Raw genomic sequence first — 22,306 nt, forward strand, 5'->3', positions numbered from 1 at the left:
GTATTGAAAATATTTCCCAACACTAGTCACAGTAGGTGCTGAGTGTAACCAGGGCCATATTCCAAGAAGTGATCTTAGCACAGTGATGATCATAAACCAATGATAAGATGGGGGAGTTATGATTGCCTTAGCAGTAAGATCACTACGAGGAAGGGTTTGGTTTGTGACAATTGGAGTCATTGTGGGATTGTACTTTAGATGGCAGGGATCATTGGTCTTGTTGTCATGTGCTGAGCTGTCTGGTCCAAGCTACAATCAAAAGCCAAAGTGACACAGCTGGGATTTGGTTGAGTTGCATAAAACTTGTTAAACTTACTTAGTTCTGTGTGGGGCTGTGATGATCCAGAGTGATGTGATATGGTACGTGTAATATTTGTTCTACAATATGATATTATCTGGATATACTATGGTAAAGTGGCCTTTGGCTAACTCAAAACAAAATTATTTGGATATATTTAAATTTTTTCCAATGAATCTGTTCATTTGAACATTTCAATTTTGATCTGTCCTCTCATCATTCAGAAGCTTGACACATAACAAATGAGGGTCCTGATGGGTTACACTGTTCAGTGTCATTAAAAATACATGGTGGTAAAGCGAAATGAATTTCTTTTCTAAGATGCCAAAATTAAATCTTACCGACGATTAATCTAAGGCAGAAAACAAACAAAAATATGTTAAGACACATGGTACCAGAAAAACAAATAACAGTTTAATGACGGTTTATGTTCATGTTAAATATCTTCTGTACGTTATTTTAATTACATCTGTGATTAACATAAACCATATGGAGCAATATGAATGTCGCATTTCTACTACCAATGTACGTTAAGATCAGTACATCCAGATAAAGCTGACTTGACGTGTGACATTCCACGGATGCATTGTAGGACTGTAGACATTGTGAACATTGCCATGTTGCTGTTTAATTGTTTAATCAAACAGAGACATTTTATCCGTCGCAAAATATGATAACATGCATCGTGACATCAGTTACCAAGGATACGTTTGATATTGAGGGCGCAGACGAGAATGGCATAGTGACGTCAATACAGTGAAGTCATGCAAAAGTACTGATAAAGTACTGTCGGCGCCTTTGATCTTTTAGCAAAGCATTTTAGAAAACTATAGTTATCGTATATATGTCAAATTTGTTTTGTAAATATTAAATGTCATGTCCATACAAAATGGTTAGTATAAATAAACATTTACTGTTTGTTGTAATCATGCTGAAATCTAGAAGTTGTGTAAAACTAGATCTAATGACAACAAAACTAGTCTATATTCTTATAACATGAATTCCAGTGATTAATTGAAAGCCTTACAGCTTTCCCATCTGCCTTCTCTCTGCAATGATTTCGCATTTTAGATTCAACCTGATAGCATGGCCACTCTTTGGGGATGTTTTTATATTGAGCCCCCAAAATATGACTTCAGACTTAAAAGTGTTAAATTTTACTGACACGCATTCCCTCTTCCGTATCAGTCAGGACCCTGACGGATGTCCAAATAGGATGACAGGTGTAAAAGAGCTGTCAAATGCTCATGAATAATATTACATCAGCAGTATTGCGACATTTGATCGAATCGTTTCAGCCCAGTTTCTGTACATACACTGGCAGATGTCTAATTATATAATCATTGTTCTTCCTGCTAGAAGTGACATTTCCCAGGCGTAGGACCGTATTGTGATGTTAGTCTGCTGCTGACTGTGTCTCATATCTGTATCTTATTGGGTTCACTCTTTGTCTTACAGCTGACATGTACAAGTGTCTGTCCAGCCAGCCAGATCTGTCATGGTTGCTTGTTAGTGCAAGTCATATGTTGCTGTTGATTAATAAATATTTGAAAGTTGGGCATTTGTGTTCTCAGTGACAGATGAAGAATATTCATGTGATTTGTTTCTATAACGAGACTGTTAGATTTGAAATCTGCATTCGGGACAGTACATATTCAAAACATCTAAAACTACACAGTTTATGATATAATTTACCATAGTCATTATTCTGGTTGCAGAATGCAGTACGAAATTGCAAGTTGGGGGGTGGGAGGTTGGAGGGAGTTGGGTTTTGAAGCTCTCTTTTGGGGAAGTCTTATGTAGGCTGAATTTGAGGACTTGGATTTTAGGGGAAGTCTAAGCACTCAATTTGAGGACTTGGATTTGGGGGGAAGTCTAAGCACTCAGTTTGAGGACTTGGATTGGGGGGAGTCTAAGTCTAAGCACTCAATTTGAGGACTTGGATTTGGGGGGAAGTCTAAGCACTCAATTTGAGGACTTGGATTTGGGGAAGTCTAAGTACTCAATTTGAGGAGCACTCAATTTGAGGACTTGGATTGGGGAAGTCTAAGCACTCAGTTTGAGGACTTGGATTTGGGGAAGTCTAAGCACTCAGTTTGAGGACTTGGATTTGGGGGAAGTCTAAGCTCTCAGTTTGAGGACTTGGATTATCTTGGCCCAGGTGCATGTTGACATGAAAACTTAGCTGCACCAGATTCCAAAAAAGTATCCCAAGTATCATAGCTGAAATGTAGATGGATATTCTTGCCTACATGAATATAATCTTGGATATGCGATGACCATACTTAATGTTTCTGCACTGTGTTTAAATACATTGACAGATGAATCTACTGTACATAAGTGAGTGAGTATGTTTTAAGCTGCTTATAGCAATATTCCAGCAATATCATGGCGGAGACACCAGTACCCATGTGGGGAATCAAACCTTGTCTTCAGTGTTCATGAACGGATGCTTTAACCACTTGGCTACCCCACCACTCCTCACCAACTTGAAGGAGAAGCTTGGAGAAATTGTGTGTAAAAATGGATGTTGGGTGGACAATTATGGATTCATCATGACAAATTTTAAATATTTTCACCCGCACTTGGTGCATGTAGACATAAATATAAGGTTGAATAAGGCTAATGTATTATCAGTGTAGGAAACTACTGCCTGAGACGGTTAATTCTGTGGAGGGCTGGCAAAAAAAAATCTTACTTGCCCGATGGTCAGGCTCATATTTTATGTGTAATCATGAAAATCTTATCTGTGAGACTGCTTTTCGTAACCAAAAAACTTGAGATGTATTAGCCAAAATTTGTGATAAGTTATTCAAAGATACTAAATAGTTTTTTTACTGTTGCTGAGCTGAAGTGTGAAATTAAAGTTAGTCTGGCAACTTTTGGGAAGGGCTGGTAAGTTTTCAGAGTTACCAGTCCTGGTGTCTGGTAGAATTTTCTATTATGTTTCCTACACTGGTATTATATAGTTAAACCGAGCACTGGTAGATGCAGAGACATCGGAGAATCGTTCTGCCTTTGTTATTCTCCCACTAGGGTACAGTTAGGGAAGCGCTATTAGTTGTGGTTCCCAGCTGTGATGGAATTACAGAAACAATAGTTTATGATTGTTAATAACTGCAAGAATAACCTCTACTGTATCAGAGTTACTCCCTCTGCCCTCCACATTCAGGGAAAGGACTGAGGTTTATCCACCTTGGCAAGTTGAAGAGGTTGATGGTGATTGGTGGTACTGTTATCTGAACAACTAGTCATGTTATGGTGTAATAGAGGTAAAGGGTTCATAAGAGTGAGTGAGTTTAGTTTTACGCTGCTTTTAGCAATATTCCATCAATATCACAGCAAGGGACACCAGAAATGGGCTTCACACATTGTACCCATGTGGGGAATCGAACCCCGGTCTTCAGCGTGACAAGTGGACACTTTAATCATTACGCTACCCCACTGCTTCGGATTCATAAGAATTATTAGTTTCCTTAGCACCTAAGGATGCAAACTTGGAACAGTGCATTGTTTCCTTACAGACAACTGGGACAACCCTGCCCTGCCAGAGATGTGACAAGAGAATACTGGAATATTAGAGGAAATCATGAGGAATCATCTCTTTAGTTATACAGTAGAAGCTAGTTGTCTTGTTACTTGAGTTTATGTTTTAATTCACTCTGACTTGGTTGACATATGTCATCATATCCAATTGCGTAGATCGATGCTCATGCTGATCACTGGAATGTCTGCTCCAGACTCGATTATTTACAGACCGACTGACTGACTGACTGACTGAGTTTGGTTTTACGCCGCTTTTAGCAATATTCCAGCAACATCACGGCAGGGGACACCAGAAAAGGGCTGCACACATTGTACCCATGTGGGGATTCGAACCCGGGTCTTCGGCATGACGAGCCAACGCTTTAACCACTAGGCTACCCCACCGCCCCTATTTACAGACCGCCACCATACAGCTGGAATACTGCTGCGTGAAACAAGAAACAAACTGAAACTAAACCCTCCCTCACTTATATAAACAAGCATTGTCACTAAGGTGACATAATCCCCCGCCGCAAATTATCAAATCAAACTTGAAAAGTAATGAAAGTGAAGGTCGTAATTTAAGATGAAGTTAAATGTCAACAAAAACATGACCAGTCAACCTCTCTTGATATCTTGCTCTAGTTGTTCAAACGTACAAATATTTTCAAGACTCACTTTGACCTTGACATGAATGTCTTAGTGTATGAAATATGCAAAAATAGTAATAAAGAAATTGCTTATTGAAAAACATTCAAGGGAAGTCTTGAAAGTCTATGAAGAAAATCCAGTGAACTGTTCTTGAGATATCTTGCTGACAAGGGTAAAACGTAAAAGTCCCCTTGTGACCTTGAAATGAAGGTCAAGGTCACCAAACCTGACTGGGACCTTTCATTTACTGTGATGAACCTAGGTACCAAATATGAAAAGAATCCAGTCAACAGTTCTTAAGATATTCCAATTCGTACGTACGGACGAAGCCTAATACTATATCCCCCGCTTAGCGCTAAATGCGCAGTGGGGGATAATAATGTTATAAGATACAAAGAAAACACAGATGTATTGTTTCAATATGTTTACTGACCGAGTCAAAATGATTCATGTCAATGCATGGACACATTTTGGAAAACTGGATCATGGAATACTCGTAAATGCAATACAAATACAAGCTATAACTTGAGTTATGCATAATTGCAAAGATGGCGTTGGCAATGTTGTTCACAATTATTTGTTGACCATAAAAGATGAGGATTCTTGTAGTCGTTCTTGCCAGACTGAACATGACCCGGTTCACATGAACATCAGTTGAGTTCACGAGAATAACTCAACAGCTTTGCGAGTTCAAGATGTTAATTCTTTTATTGTGCATGCGGAAAGATAATCTCTTTGTGATGGAATAAGTAATATGTAGATGCCTTGAGCAGTATTTCAATTTTGACGATGAATTGGAGAACTATATCTGATGCAGTTTGTTATTTCACAATTGTTATTTCAGATGTTACTTGTGAAACATATGAAAGAAATACATCGTTCTGCAGTCTAGAAGTTGGAGAGTCAATAATAAAGCAGACAACTTTATGGATAACAACTTCTTTTTTAGGGACCGTTCATAATTTATGGCTCGGGGGTGATGATGACTTTAAGGGGGATCACCCATTTTGTTCTGTGGAGACATGGGGTGTGTGGTGTGGTGTGGTGTGGTGTGGTGTGTGTGTGTGTTAAATCCATTTTGTACACATGTACTAGTTGGGGTCAGCAATTTTCTACATAGAAATATTAACAAATTATGCTTACAAATTATGGGGACGGGGGAGGTGGGGTTTCATTTATTTTCTACATGACATACAGGTCACAGGTCACTTACTTTGTACATAAATTTTAGAGGGGGTCATTCACATTGTACATGCTTCTCCATGAAAATCATCACCACCACCCCCCCACAAAGTAATAAATTATGAACAGTCCCTTGTCGCACAGAGCGATGTTTCGGTGTAGATTCTTACGTCGTTTTCAAGCTAACTTTGTAAGAACCTACACCGTTTTCAAGCTAACTTTGTAAGAATCTATACCATTTTCAGCTAACTTTTAGCGTGAAAACGGTGTAAGAAACGACACCAAAACGTCGTTCTGTGCAATAAACAAGAAGTTGTTATCCATAAAGTTGTATGCTTTATTACTGAAAGAAACGCAGCATGCAATACAACGTGGAGGATTCCAGAAAGATGCTGTCTGCATGGCAAACTGTCATGTCAACACACCCTTTGTCCATAAACACTTTATGCATTATAGAATGTGACTGCATTTTTTATGCAGCATACCCATGATAAATTGTAAGGCTGCACGAATCCACTGTGAGGTGGAATACTTGGGTAACAAATACAATACCACCTTGGCAGTTGATGTATTATTCCTTGTATTCAGTGAAACAATAACATATTTGTTGACCATTTGATTTGACCATGTTGACAGTATTTATGTATCATATTAATGACCTGTTACCACACTTATATTAGTAATTTGAGCAGTTATTGTCAGATTAATAATATAAGAGTTGACTATTATCCTGGATGTATTCCACTTTACATGCTGACATGAAAAAATACTTTGTAATTACTCTGTGTTTTGTACAAAGAATTATCAACAAGTAAGCTGGAGTTGTATGGTTAGAGTTATGTCCCCTGCTTTGATACAGACTTAACAAACATAACTACCTTGGTCATTTATGCTACCATTTTGCACACACTTACATAGGTAAAAAATCGAAGTTGATGTCCTTTATTAACCCTGAAAAAAAGAGATAAAAACCAATTGCTGTATAAAAGCATAATTCTACACTAACTACCATGGAGCACTGGATGAATTGCAGTGATGTCTGGCACCAACTAGAAAGAGAAGCTGGAGGAAGATGCTATTCATTCTACTGCCTAATGCCTAGGTAAAACTTCTGAAACAAATTAGTTTACTGATTCCTACAACCCTAGATATATGAAAATTGGAAAAAGCACCATTGTTTCAGAATGTTGAATAATAAAGGTGTGGTCACTCCGACCAAAGTGCACCAATGCATTACAACATGTTTAAACAATGTAATAAACTTCACCTACACTGCACTAGTGTACTAAAAAAAAGCCAGTCTGCTCGCCTTCAACATTTTGATCAAGGTAGAGATTCTGAAATATCTCTAGCCCCACAAGCAATGGATCTCTCAGCACACCTTTCAGCTCTCCCTGTGTCTGTAGATCAATACAAACATCCAAAACCTAAACAGTCTAGTAGGTATTATAACCATATAAGGTTGCTCAAGTTGTGTGATAAGAGTTAACCCTCTTCAAAATATTTAACTCATGATTTGTAATTAGGGTATAATATTATTAAAATCTAAATTTAGATATTTAAATACTTACCTTACCTCATGGTAATGTGCATATTACCTTTGCACATCCGATACGAAGATTGGTAAGTTAAAAATTATTGATAATTTTGCATAATCATATGTCTGAAAGATATACTGTCAAACAATTTAAAACTTGCTACGAACTTTAAAGGCTAGCTTTCCTACCTGACCAGAAATATTCCTTCACCATTTCACCCATAGCATCGCACAGCATAATATTGAACCACAAGAATAATTAATCTGATATGTCTGTTCTGAAAAGAAATCCACCAACCAACGAGGATATTTCACACGTTATAATGAAAGTCTAACCTCATGTATGAGGATGCTACAAGCAAGAGATTCAGTAAGATAGCATTAATGTAAGGAAATGATGTTGAAAAGGTCATTACAACCACAACATAATGACATGATGACTTTACAGCAACTGATGTAACAATGATAACGTTCTCAAAAGGAGACTGATAAAGGATGTCACAGAAATGAATGTGCTTCGGTATCTTCATGAGCTGGATTTTACAAAATTCATTTTCGGTTTTTTGGCAGGTGATTCGTTTTCATTGTCATTTTCACTTTCCTCTGTGTTGTCTGATAGTTTTCTCTTTTCACATTCTTCAGGTTTATTTTGTTTCTCTCCTGTTTCTTCATCCTTTTCTTGTGTTTGTGCGTCTTCCTTGCTTGTCTCTGTTGTCTGTTTATTCTCTTCTTCATCATGGAAGCCGAGACCAACATGTCCCCGCCGGCCGCCAATCCGACGATGTTCCATTCCTTGCTGATACTGCTCTTCCAACTGTGATGACATCCTTGTCACGTCACCCTCTGAACAAGTACACAATAACATTAGAACAGCACTCTGAAACTACTTTGATTTGCGTAAGTGAGTGAGTGAGTTTAGTTTAACGCCAACTGAGCAATATTCCAGCTATATGGCAGCGGTCTGTAAATAATCGGGTCTTGACCAGAAAATCCAGTGATCAACAGCATAAGCATCGATCTGTGCAATTGGGAACCGATGACATGTGTCAACAAAGTCAGCGAGGCTGACCACCCATCCTGTTAATCGCCTCTTACGACAAGCATAGTCGCCTTTTGTGGCAAGCATGGGTTGCTGAAGACCTACCCCGGATCTTCACGGGTCTGATTTGTGTAAGTCCGCAGAATATACTTGCTGTTGGTTCGCTGCATTTCAGTGTAACCAGTAACGTAAATTGTCCAGAATGTCAAACTGAATTTAAAGGAAGTGAATTTCACATTGTGGTGTTTTTCTGGCTTATGAACACTTGAACCATGCAAGCTAAAATCAAGATTTTTACTTGCACAATTCAAAGCATTCATACTCTAGTAAACCACTACAGGGGTAAATTCATTTCTACAGCATTATATCCTAACGCAGTAATGATTAAATTTACATTGTTCAATCATGAGATACTCTATTCTTCTCCAAACATATTAAAAGACAGATTTTCATTCATGTGAAATAACACTTTATGCCAGATCTACATCATTGAACTATGGTTTTTGAAAGGCTTAAAATGTCAACATTCAAGTCACTTGATGGGGTATACATACTATTCGACAAGAAAACCACAAATATTGTCGGAGTGAGTGAGTGACTTTAGCTTTACGCCGCTTTTAGCAATACTCCAGCAACATTACGGCAGGGGACACTAGAAATGGGCTTCACACATTGTACCCATGTTGGGAATCAAACCCGGGTCTCTAGCGTGATGAGCAAATGCTTTAACCACTAGGCTACCCCACCTCCCTATTGTCTATGTATTGTAAACCAATGTCATAACGATGTGCCCCACTTACGGTCCCGTGCCCCGCCAACATCCTGATCTCCAATTACAAATCGGCCCTGGTGCTCCTTCTGAAAGAAACATAAGACCATAACAAACACATCAAAAGAACATGAACAGTGTGCTTCTCACATACTCCAATGTACACATGACGAGAATAGTTTCTCTCCAAACTCGGTATGTTCATGCAGGGCTCCAGATAAGGGCCGTATCGGCGTATGTACGGATAAAAAATATGCACGATACGGTAGGAAATAATTTAGAAAACGTAGCATATACGCACCACGGCAATGGTGTACGGTCTTAGAATCATTTACAGACGAATTTATCTGAAAAAAGTACTGTTTTATTGTTTATTGACCTGTTTACACAAGACTAGCAATGTTGTGGTGTGTATATGAAACGAAACACAAGGTTACTGATCTGCCATTAAATTCAGTACTCTGAATGTACTCTTATGTTTTTCTAGTACTCCTGCATTGAAAAAAATAAGGAGTACGTACTCCTGATGTTGAAAAATTATCTGGAGCCCTGTTCATGAATTCGGGCCCAGAATCTTGTATGCAAGACATGACCACTTGTCTATTTATGTTGATGTTATGCACAGCACTCATCCATGATGACTTATAAACATGATGGATGCAACTTATGTCTATCTCTAAGCGAGTGAGTGAGTTTGGTTTTACGCCGCTTTTAGCAATATTACAGAAATATCACGGCGGGGGACACCAGAAACGGGCTTCACACATTCACGCATGTGGGGATTCGAACCCGGATCTTCGGTGTGACGAGTGGACACTTTAACCACTAGGCTACCCCACTGCCCCTCTCTCTGTGAGGGTTTGCAGTATTATTATGGTTAGTCAATAAAGATATCCTTAGTATCAAAGAAATCATATCTGACTGCAAAGGAATGTAGATACATGACCATTAAAGGAAAGCCCAAAGTTAAACAGGTAGCAGACATTTATCACTTTTGTGAAACCCACTTGCATGTGTATGGTGAATCAAGAATCACAATCAGGAATTCTGAACACAAGACAGTGTGTCCTGGTATGGGGAACAACTACTAGTATACTACTCACACTTTGCTAAGGATCATACAAATTCACAACTTTACTTAAACATAGATTTATAATTTGAAATTGTATCCATTTAAAATTCTATAAATAATGATATGGTAACACATCTTTAGGAAAACAGCCACTTTAAGCTATCTGTATGCACTTGATACATGAGTAACCATAAAAATGGTTTTCATGGCACCAATCAACCATTTTGCAAATCATTGACAAGCACACAACACCTGTCAATAGCAGGTATGGGATCCACCAGATGAAATGACGTACTGAAAACTTGGATCCATGCTTACAATCGGCTTAGATATTTAAACCAAATTTGAACCCACGTCATAGTTTTCTGTTGAATCAATGATTTGATCCTTAGCAAAGTGTGAATAGTATAGTAGGTAACAACACCTATGATTATTAAGTCATCTTGTCCTTCCATCAGTATGACTGAGTTACCAGTAATACCTAATGACATGTTATACATGAAATATATAAGGAAAACATTGACAAGATCAAATTAAACACCACGTTCCTCAAAATATTCACAATCTGTTTGTATATAGTGACAAAGTATCAGTGACATCTCGAGCCTCACCAAATGATCTACTTACTCACCTCTTACAACTAGCATAGCTTGCTGAAGACCACACAGTCAAATACAAAATTCAATATAACAGATTCCATATAAAACAGCCATTGTAAGTAAAGAGTCAATGTCATTATGGACATGAGAGCATCAGAAAACGAACCTTTGAGGCGCCCATCAATCTTAAGAACTTGGACTTCCTGTCTGCATCCCCAAGATCTGCTGTTTCCCAGCTGTTTGCAGAGTGGACCTGAAATGATAAAGAAATTAATGTTCACAAAGTTCGAGCACACAGAAGTACTCTCATCAGTAGATCAATGAGATTCTTATTGCTTTCCCAGCTCCTGGAGAGTACACAACCTGTTTGGTGCTAGACTTTGAATGAACATATCGATGACGCCCTTCAGGGTACCCATATACTGCTGGATGAATACAGCATATTTTGGACAGTCACTTGCCAGAGAAGACAACCCATTTTATCTGTTGAAATAGATATATGGAGACAATAAAACACCATTTGGGGGGAAGGGGGGAGCTAAACAACACTGCTTTCAGGGTTAAAGAAATTTTAATTTTGTAGTCTCTGATACTGATAAATGTGACTTGAAAACAAAAGTTTCAACCTTATTATGTACAATTTTTGAATTTGTTGTAGCAATCCCATCACCTGTTTTATGTAGCGCTTTGAGCATACACTTTCTACAGAATCCAGCGCTGTATAAATACACACATTATTATTAATATACTGACTATTTCAAGTACTTCTGTGATTACCTATTAGAAAGCTTAGTCTTGCAACTGATCAGCAATACTTAATATGCCTAAATAACATTACATGAGTTTGTTGTTTAATGCTGCATTCTCTCATATTGCTGTTATATGAATGCATAGGGAACCTATCCCTAACCATTGTAACAATTGTATGTTTCGTCAGCAAGACAGGAATCCAAGCATTAAGAATTCTGGCTGCCTAACAGTTAGTGACTGCCTGACTATGGTTTTACGCTGTTTTTAGCAATATTCCAGCAATATTCCAGCAATATCACGGCGGGGGTACACCAGAAATGGATCAGCTATCGATAACAGTTATCGCCAATACATCAGTATCACGTGTGTGCAGTTCTGGTTGATTACAATTCCGCTATTTTCCCCCACTGTATTTGAAAACAATAAAGGACAGCACAAGGAAATTCTTCATGGTAAGTAACATAAGAGAAAAATTAAAATCTACTGTAAATAAAACACTCAAATAGTCACACAATCAATTATTCGAGGTTACTTTTTGATATAAATATATAGTATTTTACGAATGACATGAGAAATTCTGACATGGCGATAAATGTTACAGTTAGTTGTGAGAAAACATCTATTTGCACTGCTATGATTCCCTTCCGCCATGTTATATAAAAACATGATCGGTGGCAGTGAAAAGGGTGGACACATCAGTGAATAGCTAATTAAGTATCATAATTAATTCTGTTTCATTAATTTAACCAAACGGCGGAGTAATTTTGTAAATACTGCTAAAACTGCGATAACTGTTTGGCAGCCAGTAGAGTTGGGTGTAACCTACCCAAACCCCAACACATCTAACCCTCAGGATCGAAGAGGCATGTGACAAGCCAACTAGCCTTATGGTGAGCTGCTCCTGGTAACCTGCACCCTTGCCAAAACATCTAAAAGTGGCCACATATCAGTTCTTATTTCACAGGTGAGTACAGCATTGTAAAGTCTAAAGTTCCGGAAAGACTTCCGCCCATATCCCCCCTTAAATTTCATTCTAGTCAAATCATATCACCCTCATCTGATAAGGATGAGTTTTAACATGTTTCTTTAATTGTATCGGAACATACTGAAAGACATATCCAACTTATGAAAATGCCACTCGAAGGAATTTTTCCTAATCGTTCAAATTTAGAGGGATACGGGCGGAAGTCTTACCCTAAGTCGAAATTTTCCTCAGGTTCGGTAATCTCCCAGCTAACAGGGGCTCCTTTTTAAATTAAATAGAGTAAGTGTTTTTTTCGCAAAACTATATATATTCAGAGACAACGCGTTAGTCAAAAATAAAAGTATGTGTGTATCTCGATCGAGTGAGCAGGTACCGTCCAGCCTGCAGCTTGGTTTCGAAATTAGACTGTTGGCGAGAAACATTAATCGCTCTGGATCAGTGGCCCTTTAAGTTCTATTATGATACACAATGGCTGAAAGTAGCTCGTAGAGTTATATTTCACATCACAATTAAATAATGCCCATTTTCCTCTGATACTAACCCACCCCAATTGTCTCAGAAGAATTAAAATAAATTATTGCAAACCATCGTCCTGTCACAATATACTGCCTCACAAGCACCTGTTCTCTGATCGAAAACCGAACAATAATTATCTAACTAATTTCATCGTATAAAACGCATGAAGTTGGATTTTTTAGCGCCGTGCATGTTTTGCAAAATAAACCTTTGCTTCTGCAGCCTCGTTTTCCGTTTTGTCAGAGGTGTTTTTAGTGCTGTCGTTTGTACCGTCACTCATTTCTGCGTTTATCGTTTCGACTGAAAGTACTCCGGAAGCCGGTGACCGACGTTTGCGCATGCTCTCTCAATAACTTCCTTTCACGATCCAACACCATCAAAATGGTGAGGAGTATGACTTGTTCTTCCAAAATCTGTGTTCATCCTGAGCATTGAGTTACCAACATTCTTAATCATGACCAAGTTTAAATCTCTATTCTCGACATTACTCACCTGGCAATATATTACTATCACCGGATCTTTAATTATGCCGATATGGTATCGTTTTTGACTGCTGTGTAGTGACATAAACATCTGCACCTGGACGAGTTTGGTCGAAAATACACCGCGTAAATTCGGACAGTTTGTGTTAATATCATGATAACAAAGTTTCCACACACGAAAAGATTTAAAGTCGCTTAATATCTAGAATGAACATGCTTCTGTTTTTCAAATGGACTGAAAAACAATTGAATTGCAAGTTGAGTTGGTTACTTATTGCACACCCAAAAGATACCGGTCTTGATCAGAATCGCTATAATGCGGATTGTGGAATGTTGTGTCGAACCCAGATCCCAGGGTATAGATAATCTTACTTTTGCATTGGTATTTTGTAGATTATACCAGTTGACAGACAACTTCGTTTGAGACAAGTAGATTGGGGTATGAGCTAGTCAGAGTATTCTACATGAAGTATCCATTTTTGAAACATTATGAAATTTATAGTAATGCTCTTCAAAATGCCCAAGTAATCTGGTGTATGCTAATGTGAGGGCGAATTTTTGACACTCTTGCAGATTATATGCTTTCATTTTAGTAAATCCTAAGATCGTAATGTGGATCCAATCCCTTAATATCTAGAATCACAATGGAGAAAAGAACACTTCAAGAAGGTTTGAAAATCAAAGAGCTAAAGAATTTTACTTCAGCTCAATGATTTAGATTTTGGTGTAAAAGCTTATATAAGACTAAAAGAATGCTAGTGCACATTTTAAATGTTTAAACCTTGATTCACTGTCCTCAGTCAAACAGTCCTTGAGGTTTGCACCTATGTCACTTGAACACAGCACCCGTTAAATCTTATAGCAATGGGGTATTGACGTACACATTACATTGGAACCATCTGATTGTTTTTAGGTGAATATCCCGAAACAGAGGAGGACCTTCTGCAGAGGAAGGGAATGCAAGAAACACACCATGCACAAAGTCACCCAGTATAAGGCTGGCAAAGCCTCCCTCTATGCCCAAGGTACAGGACTGTTTCACTTTCAGATATATGGAAAAAAGTATTTCAGAATTGACACACAAGGATTATTGGCTCTTGAGTACTCGTCAGTTGAGAGTGTGTAGTGTTCATTCTTATACATAAAGAGGAAGGACCATCTGTGGCCACAGGAGACAAAAACTACTTTGGGATCCTTTTGTCATCCAGAAGTGCCAGAGTGCCAAAATTTCATGATCCGTCTCAGTTGAATTTAATTTCTTGTGCTTAAAGCACATTTAAGGAATTGCTACTGCTAGCAGTCAAGGAAATATAGCCACTTTTGCAGTATTTCCCAAGTCATGACAACTATCATAGTGTTTTTTGTGTGTTTTTCCTAAATTAATATGAATGGGAGTCTATTTTTTACTGTTTCATCACAAAATTAATTTTCTCCTTAGCAGACTTGCCTATCCTTATGATTTTGGCGTAAGACTTACTATTTTTGGTGCTAAGTTACGACCTTATGAATATGATCATACTGAAATTTGTACGACTTCTACAAATAAATGGTAGAATACTAGATATAGACATGCCCATGCTATTTATAGAGTCATTTACGGTACAAAAAGTACAGAAAAATAGAAGTCACATCAAAAACATAAATAAATAATTTTTCTACCTTACAGTGCTGGTAAAGTTTATTTCAAAGTTGAAGACTTTAAAAAACGTAATTAGATTGGCACCACATTTTACTATTTAACACTATGTTAACATATTAACTAGCAATGTTCTTACTTTATTTCTTGACATTAATCTGTCTTACTATCAGATGCCCCTGCCTTACCATTTTTTTTTAGCTGATCTTACTATTTTCTTTAAAATGGGGTAGGCAAGTCTGCTGTAGATTCTTCATTTCAGTAAAAAAACCTCAGTTGTATCTAAAAGACCTTTGATAACACTGCTCAGTTGAACATTTGTTTTCAAAAGTCTGTTTTTCAAACCATCCTTCCAGCACAACTGTGCCTCTCTGGAATCTGTTGTCTTGGTGTCAACTGAGTCACAGATAAAGACAGAGATGGTGGTGCAATGGAAGAAGATGAATTGAGCATTTCATGAGTTAATGATTTCACTTGGACCTCTTTCTCAATGTCCAGTAGTGAGATCTGTTACATGAGTGCAACATATTGACCAAGTATGAGGTAGTTTAAATGTTGTTTAACAAGAATTAAAGTATTTTTAAATCAAACCATACCTACTGCAGGAAATCTGTTTGCTGAATGTTTAATTTTGTTTTTATTTTCTTTTAAAAATTCTTATGTCTCTAAACTGTAGTGTCATACGTATTAGCAAATCCACACTATCGTGTTTGTTTAAACTTTTGTCATCCCGTCTATAACAATTTCAGTGGAATTTCCTTACTTTCTTGCATTATCATCTTCAGTACTGTTTTTGCCCAAATAACCTGTTACGTCCGGTATTAGAGAACAAGGCCCCCTTTTTCTCTCTGTTGAAAGGGTGTGAAGAACAATGTTTAACCATTTGCTTGAATCTTTCCTGTGCTTTTTGATTTTTAAACTAAGTTTTTTGGTGGTGTATCCATCTTTTCTGTCTGAGCCTGAAATCCATACCACTTCCTTGGGTATGCTTTCATACTATCACCCATGTTTCTTGTAGGCTGGAGGTACGAATGTCACTCATCACAAAAGCAAACAAGGAACTAAAACAGCTAAAGTTCGAAAAAAAACCCAGCTGCTCAGAAAGTTGTATTAGTCATGAATGCAGAACAATCATAGTTAATTAGTTACATTATTGAATGGGAGTCTAGTTTTTACAGTTTCAGGGCAAGATGTTTTATGATTTTGCCTTTTTGTTTCAAATGGTTACAATTTAGTATTGTCCTTCAAGCACAACTGTGCCTCTCTGGAATCTGTTGTCTTGGTGTCAACTGAGTCACAGATAAAGACAGAGATGGTGGTGCAATGGAAGAAGATAAATTTATATCACTTCATGAGTTAATGATTTCACTTGGACCTCTTTCTTAATGTCCAGTGACGGCCTCCGTGGTGTAGTGGTTAGAGCGTCCGCCCGGAGAGCGGAAGGTCGCGGGTTCGATCCCCGACCGCGTCATACCAAAAGACGTTAAAATATGGTACTTGTTGGTCCCTGCCTGGCGCTCGACATTAATGGGTACAACAAGGACTGGTCGGCTCGGAGTCAGTATAATGTGTCTGAGTGGGGTATTCATGCTTCACTGCGGCATGGTATTTCAGTGGGCTAGCACTATAAAACCAGCTTCAGTCTGGGCTAGTACAAGCAGCCGCACATACACATACACACGCATGCACGTCGTCATATGAGCGAAATATTCTCAAGTACGACGTTAAACCCAATTTCACTTCACCTCACCTCACCTCTTAATGTCCAGTAGTGAGATCTGTTACATGAGTGCAACATATTGACCATGAGTAGATTAAACGATATATTAAATATGAATTAAAGTGTATTTTCTAATCCAACCATACCTACTGGGTGAAATATGTAATACATTTTAAAAAAAAATATTTCCAATATTTTCTTTGTCTCTGAAATGTAGCATCATACTTGTCAGCTAATACACATTATCATGTGTTTCATCACATCTATGACAATTCCATTTGATTTAACTTGCTTTTAATGGATTATCTAAGTATAAGTAGATCAAACGGTAGATTAAACATGATTTAAAGAATATATTTAATGCAGCTATGCGTATCTGAGAAATATTTTGTCCATCTGACGTGTTTTATAACATTTTCCTGAATGTCTAGACTGTAATTGACATTTTACCTAATACACACTAACATTGTTGTGTTAACTGTTCCACAGTCTGATATTGCCAGTAGATTCTCCATTCTTCATGAAAGTCATAATCTTGTTTATTCTGTTTCATCTGTACAGGTAAGAGGCGATACGACAGAAAACAGTCTGGATATGGTGGTCAGACCAAGCCTATTTTCCACAAGAAGGTAACTAAAACTGGAGACACATTTGTGCAACCTGAATTAGCTTCATCTTGATGAGAGCAAATTTTGTGCTTTCATTTGTGTAACAATATAGAGTAGTCTTTTTTAATTGAAATATTTGTCATAATTTTATATTGAGTTTGTAAATTTGGATAATTGATAATCCTGACTAAGCACTTAATTTCCTTTTACCCAATTCTTCCCTGTGTTATAGGGACTGTTAGCCCTGTTTTGCATGGTTTACTCATATTCTGCCTACATCTCATTCTGCCTACAGACATGATAAAAGTGTAGGCAGAATGAGAAAAATCAGGTCACCTCTAATTTAGAAATGGACTTGTCCGTGACATAACATAACAGAATCTTGATTGTATTCATATTTTATTTATATTAGATAACATGATATATAGACATTTGTATCGATGTTTGCATCGTCAACTACACAATACGAGTGCATCGATACAAAACACATTTAGGCAATATATCAGGATATTTATATCGTGAGGGTCCAAGATACATCGATGTATCGTCACAAGAGACGTTATATTCCAATACAACTAAAATACTACCTATTGCATTAGGAATAGGAAGGGAGTCTCTTTGAAATTCTTCTGAATTTTAATAACAAATTGAACCTTATAGGAATTTGTTTGTGTCTGATATATTTGTAACAGGAACGAAGGAGTTGGTGTATAAGTGAAAGAGTGAACATTTTTCAAACTCTTGAGAATTGTAGAATAGTTGTTTTCAAGTAACTGAAATATGTTTTAGTTTGACAAATAACACCATTTAACAAACTCTGAGAATTGTAGAATAGGTATACTGAATGTTTGTACTTTCTTAAGCATTAAATGCTGAAACTTTATTAGATGAACTTTATTAGAAATCTGTATCGTCATTCATTGTAGATTGCTCATGGTTTGTTCAATATATTATTGAATATTTTAGACTTGTCTGTGTTCTATTTTGCTGGTTCAAAGGTGACTTTTACACCTTTTGTCAAGGCAAATTATTAACAGTAACAATGTTACATTTGACCACTTTCTAAAATGGCATTGTATATTTAATAAGAAAACAGTTAGTAACAAAAACATAAGAATGTCCATATAACAAGGAAGAATCAAGCAGTCCACTTATCCAAACAACTCAAACCAAAAACCGAACACAAAAAAAAAACAAGTCACAAAAAAAAATCAAGCTCTTCCATTTTTTCTTGTGGGGAGGAAGGGTCAAGTATTATCTATAGCTTTCTCATTCTGCCTACACACTTGTGACCAGCAGACCATGACGTGTGTTGTTTTTAGCTGTAGGCAGAATGAGCTGTAGGCAGAATGAGAGGACACCTTTTGCATGATAAGTGTGTCCTATTAGCAGTAATGAAAACAGTGAAATAAATTAGCTTGATCATGTCACCGCATACTGTGTTTAGTAAACAAATATTGAAAACTCTCAACATGGCTGTGGTTATTCCATGACAATGGTTGTGTAGAAGAAAGATCACTAAGAGGAGCTTATGCACACTCAATTACCCCTGCAATGGGGTCATGTCACAAGACATCGTTTTTGTGTTTTGGCAAGGAAATATCACAAATGAGCCTAATATGACATGTTTATAATGTTTTTGGTGCTGAAATCTAAGGCTTGATCTAATCAGACTTTCAGAATTGTGGAAGGACGTGAAATTTTCTTTATGATTTTTTTGTCCCACAGAACATTTGAATATATTTTGTTTCTTGCGTTCAGGCAAAAACTACCAAGAAGATTGTACTTCGTATGGAATGCAGCCAGTGCAAATACAGGAAACAGCTCTCCCTAAAGCGCTGCAAGCACTTCGAGTTGGGTGGTGACAAGAAGAGGAAGGTATGTAGTTGGGGAGGGTCTGGGCAGTTATGTCCCTTGGAGGAGTTAGATGTTCATGTGCAGCGTTGCTGTTGTAGTAGGGAATCGACAACCCCCTCAAGTGTTTCATAAACATTGGGGTTTATAAAGCTCAATAACATCTGAGAATGTTTGATATCCTGTAAAGTTTTGCCTTTTTGTTTCAAATGTTTACAATGTAGGATTGTCCTTCCAGCACAACTGTGCCTCTCTGGAATCTGTTGTCTTGGTGTCAACTGAGTCACAGATAAAGACAGAGATGGTGGTGCAATGGAAGAAGATGAATTTAGCATTTCATGAGTTAATGATTTCACTTGGACCTCTTTCTTAATGTCCAGTAGTGAGATCAGTTACATGAGTGCAACATATTGACCAAGTATGAGTAGATTAAACGATAGATTAAATATGAATTAAAGTGTATTTTCTAATCCAACCCTACCTTCTGGGTGAAATACGTCCAGTTGTGAGATCTGTTATGTGAGTGCAACAGACAACACAGTGCTAATTCATCTCTTTCACGAGTAGCATATGATGCATTAGAAATTAACAGCTAATGTCTTCAGATATATGATATAGCGTTTGAATCCAAAATTCTTTTCTAATACTGTGCCTTTTTGTTTTGCAGGGCCAGATGATCATGTTCTAGATGTGTCCAGCCTTTGTGTATAAAAGAAATAAATGGGAGAGCTTACTTGTGTCTTTGTGTTCATTCCATGATGGGGCAGTGGGGTAGCCTAGTGGTTAAAGTGTTCGCTCGTGACATGACCGGAGTTAGATTCCCCACATGGTTACATATGCGAAGCCCATTTCTGGTGTCACCCACAGTGATATTGCTGGAATATTGCTTAAAGTGGTGTTAAACTAAACTCACTCTTTGCATGATGGGGTGTGTGAGAGTACTAGAGAGGCCTTCACAGTAACGAGAACTTGATTGCCTTAATGGCTGCCAGATGTTAATGTTTAATTCAGTTCACACCAGTCAATAATTGCTGATTGGTACAGAGACTACTGAGAAGTGTCTTCAAGATACTGGTTTACTGGCATGGCAGATGAATATACTTGTAGCTGTTCTATTACCGGGACTGCTTCAATCCAATACACCTAACTCAACTTGTATGCTGCAGTTTGTAATACTTCTGATTTCATGACGGAGGGTATAATTAGTACAGACAACATATTCAAACATTTCATTCAAAACAGATGAATCTTCACATAGGTATGTGTTGGTTTCTGGGTTTGTGCTAAGAGGCAATCAAATGGATCAGGCTGTGACTTAGTTGTCTGCATGGGATGCAGCTCATATCAGTCACTGGATTGTCTCCACCTGACTTGAGTATTTACTGGCCATTGTATATGTATACCTGACATCTGTGACATCTGTACTTCGTGTTTAGTATGAATCTATGGACATGTTCTTTTGCAGCTTTCTCCTTTTGGGAAAAATCACAACTCGACAGCATTCTTCCATTCTTGTTCTGGAGTAAACTCTGGATTCTAGCACGAAAAAGGTAGCTGGAATATTGCGGAGTGTCATGTTAACAAAAAGTTAAACCCATTGAGATTCTCCTGCAGAACAGAATCAGTGGGGTAGCCTTGTGGTTCAAGCGTTAGCTCGTAACATCGAAGGCCTGAGTTCAATTCCCCACATAGGTACAATGTGTGAAGCATATTTCTGGTGTCCACCGAGGTGTCGCGAGAGTCATATTGTTGGAATATTGCTAAAAGCAGTGTAAAACTTACCTCACTCATGTAGAATAGTTGATTAGCACTGACCTGAATGATTCAGATGTTGCTATGATGATCTTAATGATCATGCTATCAACCAGTGGTTTACCAGTATAAACAAATTACAGGTGGAAACCTGAAGCCCATTTCTGGTGTCACCCACAGTGATATTGCTGGAATATTGCTTAAAGTGGTGTTAAACTAAAATCACTCTTTGCATGATGGGGTGTGTGAGAGTACTAGAGAGGCCTTCACAGTAACGAGAACTTGATTGCCTTAATGGCTGCCAGATGTTAATGTTTAATTCAGTTCACACCAGTCAATAATTGCTGATTGGTACAGAGACTACTGAGAAGTGTCTTCAAGATACTGGTTTACTGGCATGGCAGATGAACATACTTGTAGCTGTTCTATTACCGGGACTGCTTCAATCCAGTACACCCAACTCAACTGGTATGCTGCAGTTTGTAATACTTCTCTGATTTCATGACGGAGGGGTATAATTAGTACAGACAACATATTCAAACATTTCATTCAAAACAGAGATGAATCTTCACATAGGTATGTGTTGGTTTCTGGGTTTGTGCTAAGAGGCAATCAAATGGATCAGGCTGTGACTTAGTTGTCTGCATGGGATGCAGCTCATATCAGTCACTGGATTGTCTCCACCTGACTTGAGTATTTACTGGCCATTGTATATGTATACCTGACCTGTGCTGACATCTGTACTTCGTGTTTAGTATGAATCTATGGACATGTTCTTTGCAGCTTTCTCCTTTTGGGAAAAATCACAACTCGGACAGCATTCTTCCATTCTTGTTCTGGAGTAAACTCTGGATTCTAGCACGAAAAAGGTAGCTGGAATATTGTGGAGTGTCATGTTAACAAAAAGTTAAACCCATTGAGATTCTCCTGCAGAACAGAATCAGTGGGGTAGCCTTGTGGTTCAAGCGTTAGCTCGTAACATCGAAGGCCTGAGTTCAATTCCCCACATAGGTACAATGTGTGAAGCATATTTCTGGTGTCCACCGAGGTGTCGCAGAGTCATATTGTTGGAATATTGCTAAAAGCAGTGTAAAACTTACCTCACTCATGTAGAATAGTTGATGAGCACTCATGAGTGACCTGAATGATTCAGATGTTGCTATGATGATCTTAATGATCATGCTATCAACCAGTGGTTTACCAGTATAAACAAATTACAGGTGGAAACCTGACGTCTGTAGGAAAGACAGTTGCAGCTTTTGACATGACACAACACAACCAGCATGCATTAAAAATAGATAACATTTTATTTATCTGTTTACTATTGACAA

The 22,306-nt window shown here is 37.8% G+C and overlaps 2 protein-coding genes across 2 annotated transcripts; one reads left to right on the forward strand and one right to left on the reverse strand.

Moving 5' to 3' along the window:
* Window positions 1-4,883: 4,883 nt before the first annotated feature.
* Window positions 4,884-13,289, reverse strand: LOC124282838 (small acidic protein-like). The gene is made up of 4 exons (XM_046718880.1): window positions 13,132-13,289; window positions 10,839-10,925; window positions 9,033-9,090; window positions 4,884-8,036 (listed from the first exon to the last, which is right to left on the reverse strand). The coding sequence occupies exons 1-4, from the start codon at window positions 13,261-13,263 to the stop codon at window positions 7,720-7,722; spliced, it is 594 nt and encodes a 197-aa protein (XP_046574836.1). The 5' UTR covers window positions 13,264-13,289; the 3' UTR covers window positions 4,884-7,719.
* LOC124282851 (60S ribosomal protein L44) lies at window positions 13,186-19,953 on the forward strand. The gene is made up of 5 exons (XM_046718887.1): window positions 13,186-13,307; window positions 14,319-14,430; window positions 17,323-17,390; window positions 19,131-19,247; window positions 19,891-19,953. The coding sequence occupies exons 1-5, from the start codon at window positions 13,305-13,307 to the stop codon at window positions 19,909-19,911; spliced, it is 321 nt and encodes a 106-aa protein (XP_046574843.1). The 5' UTR covers window positions 13,186-13,304; the 3' UTR covers window positions 19,912-19,953.
* Window positions 19,954-22,306: the final 2,353 nt, after the last annotated feature.

This window comes from Haliotis rubra, unplaced genomic scaffold (genome assembly GCF_003918875.1).
Source record: "Haliotis rubra isolate DU_JTF1 unplaced genomic scaffold, ASM391887v1 Scf109, whole genome shotgun sequence".
Lineage (NCBI taxonomy): Eukaryota > Metazoa > Mollusca > Gastropoda > Lepetellida > Haliotidae > Haliotis > Haliotis rubra.

Excerpts from the sequence above, each read along its gene's own strand:
- LOC124282838 (XM_046718880.1), bottom strand. The coding sequence starts at position 13,263 with ATGCGCAAACGTCGGTCACCGGCTTCCGGAGTACTTTCAGTCGAAACG. Across the intron at positions 10,926-13,131 it reads ACGAGGCTGCAGAAGCAAAG|GTCCACTCTGCAAACAGCTG; the intron begins GTTTATTTTGCA and ends TTATCATTTCAG. Across the intron at positions 9,091-10,838 it reads GATTGATGGGCGCCTCAAAG|AAGGAGCACCAGGGCCGATT; the intron begins GTTCGTTTTCTG and ends TGTTTCTTTCAG.
- LOC124282851 (XM_046718887.1), top strand. Across the intron at positions 14,431-17,322 it reads AGCCTCCCTCTATGCCCAAG|GTAAGAGGCGATACGACAGA; the intron begins GTACAGGACTGT and ends TCATCTGTACAG. Across the intron at positions 17,391-19,130 it reads AGCCTATTTTCCACAAGAAG|GCAAAAACTACCAAGAAGAT; the intron begins GTAACTAAAACT and ends TCTTGCGTTCAG.